The 14,432-nt window shown below is 40.8% G+C and overlaps 1 protein-coding gene across 2 annotated transcripts in view; it reads right to left on the reverse strand.

The window, feature by feature from the left end:
- Window positions 1-12,906, reverse strand: part of SNX24 (sorting nexin 24) — a 93,488-nt gene extending 80,582 nt beyond the window's left edge. For both annotated transcript variants that reach the window (XM_040541307.1, XM_040541306.1), the window contains exon 1: window positions 12,750-12,906. In XM_040541307.1, the coding sequence (XP_040397241.1) occupies window positions 12,750-12,809 (60 nt within the window). In that variant the 5' untranslated portion in view covers window positions 12,810-12,906. The remainder of the gene's footprint in view (window positions 1-12,749) is intronic.
- Between the last annotated feature and the right edge of the window lie 1,526 nt (window positions 12,907-14,432).

Genomic DNA, 14,432 nt, shown 5'->3' on the forward strand with positions numbered 1-14,432 from the left:
TCAGGAACTGTAGAAAGCCACAGAATTTGTAAGTGATAAGAGGCTAGGAACTGGATAGAGGTTAAATTGTTGAAATAATGCAAAGAATGATTACTGAGTTTTTGCTAGAGGCTTACAATACTGAGAGACCTCAGGCAGATCTATTCTAGTCCTGTATCTCTGTGAGTTACCTAGCTCACGCTGCTGTCTCAAAGCAGGACCAACTATACTTCTTAGTCTTGGCAGAAACATTTAAACCTCATGCAGACAGAGATTCCATACTCTACTGCTGAAAGTTACTCTCATGCTGCAGTATCTTCATTATTCAACACCATTTCATAATAAATCTTTCTCACTTCTAGTGGAGAGGACAAGAAACTGCCCAGAAGAGGATTACAGCATCTCCAATCTGCAGGCTGATTTGCCTCCTTTCTCTTTCCTACAGCCTTTACGTTACTGAGAATTGCTAAAAAGTTCCTGCCCAATGCTCTCTCTTTTCACAGTAAAAAAAAAAAAAAAAAAAAAAAAAAAAAAAAAAAAAAAAAAGGTGCATTTCATTCTTCACAACAATCATCAGTCCAGAAAGTAGTGTAATAGTCATATGCCCTTCTACATTGCTTTCTCTTAAGGACACTCTTCCCCACAAGTTCCCACGCTTCTTAGAGTGCAGTACTTACACTGGTGTCCAGCTTAGTATACACTCCACTCATCATTGGTAAGGACTACTCCTTCTCATATTTGTCTTCCAAAACCCCGGCAGGTACAGCTAACATTAGCATCATGGCCACCTTGTGATGTAAAAGCCCCACGTCTGTTCAGGAGACATGTTACCTAATCTATTGGATCCTATGCTGTGTTACTGATTATTTTTTGTTAAAATCAGCACTTGGCATCAGTTCCTATTGAATTATCACCCTATTTTCCTTTCCTGAATAATATTTCCAATTCAAATTTATTTTTGATTCTACTCTTGTTCTCCAGAATGTTCACTGTTACTTCTACCTTGCTGTTGATGGCAAGTTCAAATAAGGACACTATCCCATCATCCAGGTCATTAAAACATCAGCTCGTACCGGACCACAAACAGCTCTCTGCAATACCACTCAATAAATCCTTCCAGTGTTGGCATATGCATGTGCTTCTGAATACCTGTAGCCACATATGTGCAACATGTGTGTGTGCATGCATGCCCACCTTCTGCCCCTGTGCAAATATAATGAGTTTGGCTTTGGTCTTTGCTTAGCAACAACTGATGTAGCTTGCAACAGTACAAATAAAACTCAAATGTTAAGAGCATCTGCACTGGATTCAACTAACTTGTACTTTCCACAACTCACAGCATTTTTTAACTAGAAAATATGGCAGAGCTCTTTTAGTGATGCATGTATAACACATGCTAAGCACCCTGCAAAAATGTACAGTAAGTTTCAAAGAAATTGTACTACAAAAAACTCCACCCAGGAATAAAAGCAAAACATTTTCAAAAGTTGGTCTACCTCAAGCTTGAAAAGAAATTTTCCTTCTTTCTTTTCATGCACAATAATACAACAGTGGGTTCTGACCCTAACCCAGAGTTTCTCTGAGGAACTGTATAATGCAATAGTATTTTTCTGAAAATATTTAGAACAGAGAGCGAAAAAATGCAGGCTCATTTGAGCATTTAGCTTAGCTAAACAAAACTGCTAAGCAAATGTGGAAGCTGAAGAGGAAAGGAAAGTGGCAGACTTGCACAGACTTGCTAGCGGGGTGCTCAGAGTTACATTGCTGTCAGAAATTCCCTAGGTAAAATTAAAAAGAAATGCATTGTGCTCAGGCATTTTTATAAATTCCTGAGAGATACCATGAATATTAATAAGAACATTTTTTAAAACAGTCTGTTAAATATTAAAGTATGTGCATGTATGCCATAGAGATGTACAACAATTGAATAAAAATTTGCTCTTCCCACAGGACTAACTAATACATATTTTTCCGCACTTCAGAGAAATTCTTGTTAACCCAAACTAACATGTTCAAAATAACAAGATACAATGATCTGGCAGTTTTTAAGAACAGATTACTGACATGGTTTTGAATGTTTCTTAGATGAAATCACTAACATTAACACCTTCACATTAATCGATTGGTGTCAGCAGAATTCTGGAGAGCTATGCTGCAGACTCCAACACCAAAGTAGTAATCAATTAAGGAAGTCAGCTGAAAAAAAATGATGCAAAGATCAGAGTTGTCAATGGTGAAATAATCTCATCTCAGTGGTGTCAAAGGAAGAGTAAAAAAAATGTCATACACTTATTTCATAATGAAAGAAAACTACTGTAAACAAAGATCTAATTAAACAACAATACACAGATAACTAATTAAAATCTATGAATAAATTCCTCAGAAATCTGTATTATAGGGCATATTTATGTAATTCAACGTAAGATACATTTAGGCAGAAATTGTACAAGCTTTTCTCTCTTTTTTAAAAAATACTACTGAAGAACATACTTGCTAAAAAAATGCAGTGATTTTATTTAGAGAGTACTAAAGCTCCAAATAACAGAGTTAAACACCAAGAAAATAATAATCATATATATTCAGTTTAGTCCGCGGAAATCACTTAACATTTTTACATCTGAAGCACTTTTTTCCCCAAAAGGGAGAAACAAAGCCACTGAATTTTGTCGGCATGTTCCATCCATAAACAACACTTAAGCACAAACAATGTCGCATTGTTAAGCTGCAAATTCTTGTATCTGCTGAGTTAGCAAAGATGTCCACAGCAGGGTGTTGAGAAGGGGGGCATTAAATACCACTCAAAATAGGGTTCTCATTTCTCCATACTCTTTGTTTGGCTATCACCATCATGAGGGCCTCTTCCACATTACATGCCATAGAAAGCTACCTGACACAATCTGTTGTGCATTCTTTACCTTCCACAGGCAAACCATCAGAATCTATTAAAATTACTTTACGCCGATAGCACTAGAGACATGACAAATCACAGGCCAAGAGTCAGATACCAAAGAATGTGTCTTAGGGCGTTGAGGCCAGGCGGATTTGCAAGCAAATGATATTGTGTGAAGCTGGCATGCTCAGTGCATGACAAACTGATGCAATTTCAGTACTGTCGGAGAAGCTGGCTGAGATTTCTCTGATGCTGGCTATGGTTAGTGTACAGAATTGTGCAGAGTTCCCAGATTTGAATCACTTGGGGCCTGAGAGGGCTTCACTTGACAAGCCACAAATAATTACACTACACTCTTTCTATTATACTCTATTATTTTGCCTCTTATCAGTAAGCTTCGAGCACTCATGAACAAGCAAGGTCGCTTCTATTTTGACCATGATGCAACAAAACATTGTTCTTTCGTGATATGATAAATAAAATGCAGCCCTGCAGACTAAACATTTTTATCAGGTCCATTTTCCACTTTTATAAGCAACAACAACTTTGGGAGCTTGTTAGCACAGTAGAGGTTGGAAATAACCATGTAGGCAGGTTCATGAGCTTTTCACTTAGGAGTGTGATACAGCTATCTCGTTATTGCAAAAACTCATTTGAGAAATGGGGCATTAAGTTCTTAGCCCTTAACAGATAACGGTTATATCTGTGATTACTTTAAGCAGGTTTTTACCCCCTTTCAAATCAGCAATTTTTGACAATTTAGTTGGTGAGTAGCAAAAAATAGTTTTAAATGTACACTACATTGCCACTTCTTACCTAGACACCAAATGCATTTCTAAACTAAAGTTAACTGCATTTTCCTGTGTTAGCTCACAAAATGTACTATTCAAACACCCAAGCAGATTGAAAGTTTTGCTTTACTAGTATTGTCTTGGCCACTGAATTTAAGAACAATAATGACATTCATAGCATTCACAAAAAAAAAAAAAAAAAAAAAAGGAGGATCAAAAGAAGAAGCAGTGGCATTCATGGCTTAGGCAACTAAATTCTAGTCACCTTTTCCTAGTTCACAGAACATTCAACTTTCAGAAAAAAATGTCTTCCTTCTCCCATGGACTAGGTAAAAATCAGGTTTATAATTTAGGGTTCTGTGCTACAAACCAGATGCTACTCCTACTTTTCAGTCTTAGAACTAGGTTTAGAGATTTTCCAAAGCTGCAATTAGCCACAAACCATCTAGTAGCAAAGGAAAAACTCAAACATGAATACTAAATGCATGTAGGAATAAAATGATTCTTAAAACCATTCCTGATTGCTATTAGCGTACTCCCTTTACACTTACTTTTTGGATAGATATATAGTAGAAATTATGCACCAGAAGGTAAAGAGAAAGTGTTAAAAGATTTCTTAACTGAAAACAATGAACTTAAAATATATTATCCTACTTCATCTCTAATTCAGGCCAACACAAAGATTGTCTTATCTGAGAGAAGACAATTACTATCCTTTCTAGAACTCCTGATAAGTTCTTACGAAGTTCTGTTTTAAAAGGGAAGAATATTTGTTCCATTTTCCTAACTCGTATGAAGAATTTATGACAAAGCCTAGAAGTCTGACATCATATTTCTGCCAAGGGAAGGCAAAATTGAAAAAACCAAAGAACCAGATTGTGATGTATAGGAAAAATACAGCAGGAAAAATACAGCATACTCAGCCACACTTCAGAATCTACTTGAGCTTTGTAATCTGTGTCAAAACAGATTTTTTAAAACACTCACTCAATGGTGAAAAGAATGAATTGCTACCAGTCACGCATCCACATTTTAAGCGCTCAGCAAAATGGAAGGCCTCTGATATTTTATATTCAATACCAAAAGTGGATGCTTTTTTTTTTTTACTGCCCTTTTATGCTCTCTCATTATGATTTAAAAACAGAAGCTAGGTCTTTGTATTCTAGAGGTAGAATGGATCTTTTATTAAAATATAGCTTTTAAATGTTCTCTAACATACTTTTAAAAATGGAATGGTTTGGAATTTCATGTAGCTTATGTCACTGCAGAACATATTTTTTCTTAAAATTTGGCAAAACTCAGAAAAGCAACAGGCTAATACATTTTCTGATCCTATAATGGCATTGGACTGAACTCCAAATCTGTTTTACAGTTACATAGCATTCAACTCCAAATACGTTTTGTTTTTTCTTCACAGGTTTCAAGCAAAGTAAATGTTGTTATAACATTCTTTGACATTCCTGTAAATCTATTAGTTCTTTAATTTATGATTAAAATGAAGACATGTTCCTTATATTTTCATATCTCAAGAGTACATGAAAGTTAGAGTGTAATTACCATCACAGCTTGACTGCAAGGCAGACACATGACCAGGTAGTTCTCTTCCTGGACAGAGCTTGATCACTAAGTAACAAGAAAGGAATCTAAATGCAAAGAAACTGAGACCTATGTGAGGCCACAGGTAAAGGCAGTTCACTGAGGTACGTAGTATGGTCACTTTTCATAAAAGCAGTTCACTGTAATCAATACAAACTTGCTGCTAAACAATTGATTGTTTCACCGCACAATCAAGACTTTGTTTGTCCTTATGGAAGAGATGGTAGGAAAGCTTTAGATTTCATTATTTTCCAATTTGGAAATACTGCAACACATGAATACCTTCTGCTCCAGTACAAAAACAGAATCCATTTCTAAAAAGTGAATCAATTGCAGGATGAGACAAGGAATACATAAAATAAAATAATGGAGATCAGTAATTCCTTTCTCACAATTCTCAAGGTACACTAGTGGGAAAAAAGACTACCATGGAAGTCCCATACCATTTTCACTATACTAAAGCATTAAGTAGTCTTGCAATAATGATGCTATAACATTGCAGTAACGATGCAGGGTAAGGACAGACGTTACTTATCACAGCATCTCATCGGGAAACAGCTATTACCAGCGTAAGCAAGAGTGAGTTTTGAAACTCTCTGTACCACGCAGGCAGTTTAACAACTGTTGCCTAGAGGCCCTGGTCTTAACTGTGAACCACAAACACTGTGATTCACAAATAAATAATCTACTAAATGGAAGATGCTGTGGAGGCTTGAGGGTCATTCGTGATACACTACCAACCCTACCTGCACTGGTGGCAGCTTGGGACTCAACAGCATCTTCACAGATTTCCTACACACACATTTCTAGAGCTGAAGGTTGTTACGAACAGGAGGGGGAGCTCTCACCGCACCGGCAGTGGAGGAAGGGGAGGAAAAGTGGTGTTTCGATGAGCACCTGGAACGCAGATGGTGCCCCTTTCTCGTATGCTCTTTCCTTCCCATCTTATTCCAACACCCAGAGGTACCCAAGCACTGCTGTAGTGCACCAGATAACTTCATTTAAAACATAACATACAATGTTTATTGGTTTACAAAATGTGAAATGCTTGTTGCATTGTACTTAGGTAGAAGTAACAATAGTAATAAGAATAATAATAATAACAACAACAACAACAACAACAACAATAATAATAATAATAATAATAATAATAATAATAATAATAAAGGCCATTCCAGAGAAGAGAGTATCCATGTTTTAGCTACAAGGTATTCGTCATCAGGAAGTCCTTTTATTTCCTATAAAGGACGCAATGACACTTTCAAAGTAAATGACAACACTTCTGCTTTGCCATCAAAATCCTCTGTCAGAGGACCCTAACAAAACGCTATTTTAGCCTTCCCCAAGCCGCAGAAATCTAAGGCTTACCAAAAAGTGAAAATGAAAAGTTGATACATGTCTTCCCACAATTCTTGTAAAAACATAATGCAAAATGATGGTTGCTGACAGTAATAATGATCAAAATGCACTAACTGCTTAGCAGCCTGCCCAGGGACACGGAACAACAGGAGCACTTCCAGCAGGCTCAGGGGCAGCACTGTGGTCCCACCGCCTAGCGCCCTGCCAGGCCAGCCGCCTGTGCTGGGGTCTCCTCATTCCCAGCACGTCAGGGAACGCACGCCTCTCCACGCCTCAGCAAAGCTGGGTCCAGGCTGGCTAAACTTTGTCCTCAACTGCCTATTGAGTAAGAAACACAACCAGGTCACCAAGCTGTAGTACAAAGTTCCATCGATTTCTTTCCTATTTTTTTCTGTATTCCAAGAACTACCAAGACTTAAAGACCATTATTCAAGACCCACTAAGATTTGAATGTATATTCAGCCTCCACATAAGCTACCCTTTAAATTCCTCCATATTAAACTTTCAAAAATGGACTTAAAAAGCGAGATAGCTAAGGTTGAGAATGAAGCATTCATGCAAATTATTAGCAAATTCTCATAAAGTCTGCAAAAATTAGAATTAGAATGGGTGGATATCTGTTAGTGTTTTCCAGCTGATAGTTTTATGAATTGTAATGGTCTGAAGAGTAGACGTGTAAGATTTCCTGTTATCCTAAAAATAAATATCTATTATTAAAAAGACAGTTTTCTAAAACTGTTCCTTCAACATGAATTTAATATGATAGCCTAGTCACTGCTGTAGATGAAAAACACATCTTCAACTTTTTAAGGACTCAGCAGCCACCTACCAAAAATGGTATAATTACAAACTGAAATTCCAAGATAATAAATGACATTACAATGATAACTAATGAACAGTTAAACCTGAAATGAATTGCATTGGACATTAAAAAGTTCAAAGACCAATTAAAATGTGCATTACCATAATAAAAAATAGAGTGATCAATTACATCTTCCCTCATGTTGGATTTCTAAGCCTGGTATGTTTTCACTCTTCTAGGGAAGTGAAGAATGTATTAATGCTATCTTTGTTGACAAGATTTTTTAAGTAGCATAACTTGATGTTATATAGACAGAAAACACCAGCACAAGCAGTTAAGCATGAATCCCTCTGATGAAATAATTCCACTGGTAGCATTGTATTATTAACAAAGTTTTACCACTACTACCTCTCAAAGATTCAATGAAATTCAAATACATCTTTACTGTGATGCATGTTTGAAGGCTCAGCTATCTCCTATCTTTCTGAAAATGTAACTTCCTCATCAAAACCACAAATCAGTAATCTTGTGAGAGAACTGCGGAATGGACGCTCAGCAGTTATGGTTTACTGTCAGAAGGTGTCAACTCTTGGTCTTTCAGATAGTAAATTGATACAGGTCATCATTCTGCTACTTCTCTATTTTACTGCTGAACTCCCTAAAGAGCACATTGAGAGTGATTTCTTGCTCTAAGAAATGTTACATGGCCCTTTCCACTGACATGGCGCTTTTCGTGACTGTGAATCAGTGGTTTTGAACAACTGCACAACAATTAGAGAGATCACCGGAACTATATGTCTCTGTCAAATCTGCCTACATCCCCAAACTGATTAAACACAAAACCAGAAACAGTTTTAACTGATCGTTATGTACACGATCAGTCTGTTTTTTCACTTTGGTTTTACTTTTTTTCCAGTTTCTGCCTTAGCTGCCTTCAAGTGCACTGCACAATTATCTTTTGACTTGCTTTATACCCTTGAAGTTCCCACTGCATACAAAGCGGTCAGTTTCATATCACTGATTCAAAGTCTGTCAACAGGAAAACTGACTGGAGGAAAGAAAATTAATCACCAGATCTGCCAAATGCACAAGTTAACCAAAAAAGAAATTTTGATCTTTGTCCTAAATTATCGGTTCTATATCATCTGCTAATTCATTCTCCTCCACTGGAACTGAAGAAAGCAATGGTCTCCCACCTCATTTTTCTGACATTACAGAATCATTGGTATCTCTCAAATCAACTTTATTCTCTTCTTCTTCTGATGTAGGAGAGAGAATATGTGTACACACCTGCCATGACTCCCTTGTACATACACCACAACATTTAAAAGCTCTCTGTTTAGATATTGTGACAAAAAGAATATCTAACTTGCTACAACAGACCCAACATTTCTACTTATCTCCCCTGAACTTGGTTGGAGTTACTGCTTTTCAGAAGGACTTGTGATTCAAAGTAACACTTGGTGAGCTTGCACAAGGCAGACTGGTGAGAACAAAGTCTTCATCCTCACCAGTATCGTCCTCAAGGCATGCAGACTCAGTTCAGATTTTTTAAACTACCAAATTCACATGGTCCAGAGGCTCAGAGAAAGACTTGGAACAGTAATGCTTGAAGTTTCTAAAGTAAACGCATTCACATAATTACTCCACGCTTTACAACAACAATACTTACAAATATTCCCCCTTTATCACTCGCTACAGTGGCCTAGTCTTGGGCTACCTACAGAAGAACACCTAACAGATTCGCTTTTTGACTCTGTGCATACCCACATTAAGAACAAAGAATGCTGAAGTACATAATCTATACCAAACTTCAAGCCTGTGCAATTTTATACTTCATAAGCAAGAGTATAGCCTAGTAATTAAACTGCTGCTTCTGTGAAGATAAAGTCTACATACTTTCAAAAAAATCTATGGCACTCACTGTCTTACAGGTCATATCTTGCTTCCACAACATTTGCAACTCCAAGAGCAATTTTGGGAGTAGTATTGAAGTGTTAATTAAAAACGTAGTAAGCACATGTGTCAGTCAAGTATGCCCTCTGCTCTATAACACATTTAAATGTATGTCACCTTGACCTGCAATATACCACTGTAAAAAATTTTTGGTCAATATAAATCAAACATACACTAATTTATTCAGCAAGTTCCCTAGCATCAGAATCAACATTAGAAATCTAACTAGTATTTATTATTCTGTTATTGACAAAGGGAGCATATTTAAATGATAACAAGAACACATGGGTGTCATTTTGAAGTTAAATTGTTCCCTAGAGATATCCTTAGTAAGCGTCTACATTTAAAGGTCATTCACTGCCAAATTATGAACAACTGTTGCATTTATTAGCACAGGCTCAATAGTTTGGAAGGTAGTGTCATCAATTTAAACTGACAATGAAATCTAGTTGTCCACAAGGAAAACAGACATTTTCCTTATTCTGTATTTCACTGTTTTACATATGCCCCAAATAAAACTGGAACAAGTGCAAGTTTACTCAAGATTTTTTTTTTTTTTTTTGGGGGGGGGGGTTGAGGGTGGAAGGTTTTAGGCTTTTATATCTGAGAAGAGTGCTTTAGTAAAGCTGAGCTCCTGAAACAAAGACAGAAGGGAGAGAGCTCCCCATTTACTTTGTTGACTGAGCACTATCTGAAGTGTGGCACTACAGATTTTTGCCTCATTTTTCTTTCTAATCTTTTCTCTTCTGAGCTGACCTTTTCATTGGCCAAGACCCCACCCCTTCTACTTCTTGATTTCTCCCTGGTTTTCCCTTTGAAGACGGGAAGCAGTTTCCAGTTTCTGTAATCTTCACCCTCTCCAGAACTCCACTCTGCTTCTGCAGCTGATGCCTGACAGGTCTCTCCCCATGCTGTCTTCCCAGTGCTGCCCAGTGGTACCAAGCAGAGAAAGAAAACCACCAGGTTTCAGGAAAGCAAGCTGAAAGTAAACCAGCCAGTTGGTAACAACCTTCCTTACAGAAAAGGGCAAACACTCTTTCCATCTCTCCTTTCCAGGCAGTGAGATGGTGGCAGGATGAGTGTATCCTGTTCTGACAAAGAAGGAACCAGAAGCCCAGAGATGTCAAGAAAGCATATCTTGCTACATGCAGAGACTCTGCAGAGAGAAGGGGGTCCCTTACAGTCTGCCATTTCACGCAGGAGGTTACCACCATCACCACTTGTAGCAAAGAAATGAGGACAACCATCAATAGTCTTCTCAAAAAACACTTTTTCAGACCCATTTCTCTGTCATGGCCTCTGACAACTACAGCACAGAAGTCACACTCTGAGACCTCCTGGCACATTCATTACCAGCCTGGTAGGAAACCAACGCACACCAAGCTGCATCCTCCTCTACATCATTAATCACATCATCTCTGGTATCCCTTTGTTTCAGCCATGTTTGAAAGCACTGTCATTCTGAGCAAGCTAGCACTTGTAGGAAAGAGAGTGGTAGAAGATCAGCTGGGTTGAGCAGTACTTCTAGGATCATCATCATACTGTTTTGGAGGTTAATACTATACATAAGCCTGATGATGTAAGATAACCAATTGAATTACCCATACCCTTAAGGGGAAGATGTATGAGGAGCGGCTGAGGTCACTTGGCCTGTTCAGCCTGTTCAGCCTGGAGAAGAGGAGGCTGAGGGGAGACCTCATCATGGTCTACAGCTTCTTCATGAGAGGGAGTGGACGGCAGGCACTGATCTATTCTCTTTAGTGACCATTGATAGGACCTGAGGGAATGGTGTCCACCTGTGACACGGGAGGTTCAGGCTGGATGTCAGGAATAGGTTCTTCACTGAGAAGGTTGTCGCACACTGGAACAGGCTCCCTAGGGACACAGTCATGGCACCAAACCTGCTGGAGTTTAAGAAGCGTTTGGACTGTGCACTTCGTCATATGGTCTGAATTTTTGGGTAGACCTGTGTGGTGCCAGGAGTTGGACTCGATGATCCTTGTGGGTCCCTTCCAACTCGGGATATTATATGATTTCATTTCATAGAAAAAACATACTCTGTTCATATACTTTATGGTACTCCAGCATGGCACCCATTCCCTTTAATCTGAAAGGCTGCGTTTCAAAGACAGTCAGTATGTCACAGCGCCACTTTCACCTCTTACCTATCTTTTCTAATTCATCAGACTCAGGTAGCCCAGAACTGGCGAAACATCTACTTAATCACAAGAAGTCTTCAATACCCTGCAACCTCCATATTTTAGGGCAGTATCTACTAAAACCACAGCCTCTGACTATGAATCCTGCATTGGGCCCCCCAAAAAATGAGAGCTGATGTGGTCTGGACACTGACACATTTCCATGCTCCAAGTCTCCAAGTGAAGTCACCTTTTTTTTCAATGCGAAATGATTGCTGTTATTGTTTCCTTTTAGGTAAATCTCTCTTCCTGCACAGTACCTTTCTACCCAGCACAGAGCAACAGTAAGCTCTCACCAACCTCAGTTTTGCTGGAGGGAGGGCTTACAGTAGGCTCACATGCACTGGCTGTGATTTTCAGTCCTTGATACAACACTTATGCAAACTACGTAGCAGAGTAGCAAATTTACAATTACATGAGAGTAAGTCTTGCTCATGTATAGTCAACAAGCTCTTTAAGGCATAAAGGAAAACCACTGTGCTGTTATCAGAACAGACGTCTACATCCTCTCCCACAAGTGTGCCTGGCCCAGAGAAACTTTAGCTATGACTTCTAGTACAGCTTCACTCACGGTCAGGGAAACCCTAGAACTGATGCATCAGACAGCTTAAAGAATCACGTTTTTGAATGGGATGCAGTACAGAAATTCACACCCCTGACTGAAGAGGCAAAGTAATTACATGAAAAATTATTAAGTTTCTATTGCGCTACAGCAGGCTTCAGATGGATGCGCGCCACTCATCACCAGTGACCAGAGCGGAACACTGCTGTAACAACCAGACCATTTCCACTTTCAAGACTATTCGTGTGATTTCTAGAAATACAGTTTCATTTCAGATTTGGATGATGCTCACGCACCTTGACCCAAGCCAGAAAGGCAGTTACGCTCTCACAACCATGCTCCCAAAGCATCCCACACGGCTGAGCCGGGCCGGGGCAGCTCGCTGGGCTGTCGTTCCCCACTCGTGCCCAACCCACCTTCCCTCGCGGCTGCAGGCCCCACACCGCTCCCGCAGCACCCTCCGCGAGCAGCAGCCCGGCGAGGAAGGCCACCGCCGCTCGCCCTCCCCGCAGCCCCCGCGCCCCGCCGCCGTTACCCCTAACGGCTCGGCAAGATTTAAAAACCAAACCGGGGGCTGCGGGGACGGGGCCCCGCTGAGCTCCCCCGGCTCCCTCACCGTGTACCCCCGCTCCAGCTCGCTCTCCTCGTGGCGGAAGGAGGGGATGTACACCTCCATGGCCCCGTCCCCGCCGCCGCCGCTGCCACCCCTCACCGGCGCCGCCGGCCGTTGAACGGCGCCGCCGCCGCCATCGCCCCGCCGCACGTGACGCCGCGCACGTGACGCGGGGCTGGGCGGCCGTTGGGACGCGGCCGTTGAGCGGCCGATGGAGGCGCTGAGGGGCGGCCTCGTACAGGCAGAGATCGGGGCTGCGGCACCGCACAGGGCCTGGGGGAGACTCGTACAGATCTAACGGTGTATTCGTACAGACCTAAATCCACACAGCGCAAAGCCCTCACTGCCCTTCCTCGGCCAACAGGCTCCCGACAGCGGTGCGAGTACCTGTCTGTGACAATGCCCGCTCCGGATGGATAGGGGAAGTTAAACAAATAAAAAGAGATCCGCACTGAGGAAAGTTGCCTGAACTCTTAATTATTTACTTACCAGAGCACTCTGAACCATTGCAGATAAGTGTGGGTGATTTTTATCTACTGGGGAAGTCAACTAAGGTCTCCTACTGCAGCCGTACTGATGACAAAAAGCAATGGATGCAGGAAGAAATGGGTGCAGAGGGATACGAGACCTGCCCAGCAGGCTGCGTAGCATTCTCACCTCACAACTGCTAACTTGGCACCTCAAACCATAGAATCACAGAATCATTAAGGTTGGAAAAGACCTCCAAGATCATCTGGTCCAACCATCCCCCTACCACCAATGTCAACCACTAAACCATGTCCCTAAGCACCACGTCCAACCTCTCCTTGAACACCCCCAGGGACGGTGACTCCACCACCTCCCTGGACAACCCATTCCAATGCCTGAGTGCTCTTTCTGAGAAGAAATGTCTCCTCATTTCCAACCTAAACCTACCCTGGCGCAGCTTAAGGCCATTCCCTCTAGTCCTATCAGGAGTTACCTGTGAGAAGAGGCCGACCCCCAGCTCCCCACACCTTCCTTTCAGGTAGTATGCAGAAGCTCTGTGAGGTGGCCACAAACTGCGCCTCACTCTGTACGCCTTTATGAATGCTGGAGAGCCCCAGTGGCTACACAGTCAGATGGGAAACTTCACCATCTCTCACTCTTTAAGAAGTAGCTACCATTATAAATTCTTGCATGCGCAGGGGTTGATTTTGCATAAACAGAATCAAAAACCTACCTTAAAAGTGGACACAAATGATAAATGATTGCTGTTGTCTGGCATATGGCTACACTAGCTCAGTGTTTCTAGGACCAGCTTTCAGAAGCATCTTCTGAAAACTAATTGGCTTCATTCTAGACAAGAAACATTAAGGAGAAAAAAAAAAGTTACAAGCTCTTTTCCCTCCATTTCTCTTTGTTTTACTGCCAGCTAAATTTAATTGTATTTTGCTCTAAGCAAAGACCTATGACCTGAAGAATTCAATACAAAATAGAATGCTTTGACTAAAAACAAGTGGGGGGGGGGGGGGGGGGGGGGGGGGGGGGGAACACAGCTAAAGCAAAGTAAGAGCCATACATAATAAAAAATGGCCTGAAATCAAAGCTAGCTAGTCCTCGGACATTTATTTCTGCATAATGCTGCTCCTTGTGCTGGTGACCTCAGCTGCTGATGACCAGCAGAAAGTCCTAGTGATGCTCTGTGGTAGCGGTGACACAAGCAAA

Source organism: Cygnus olor, chromosome Z, assembly GCF_009769625.2.
Source record: "Cygnus olor isolate bCygOlo1 chromosome Z, bCygOlo1.pri.v2, whole genome shotgun sequence".
Taxonomy (NCBI): Eukaryota; Metazoa; Chordata; class Aves; order Anseriformes; family Anatidae; genus Cygnus; species Cygnus olor.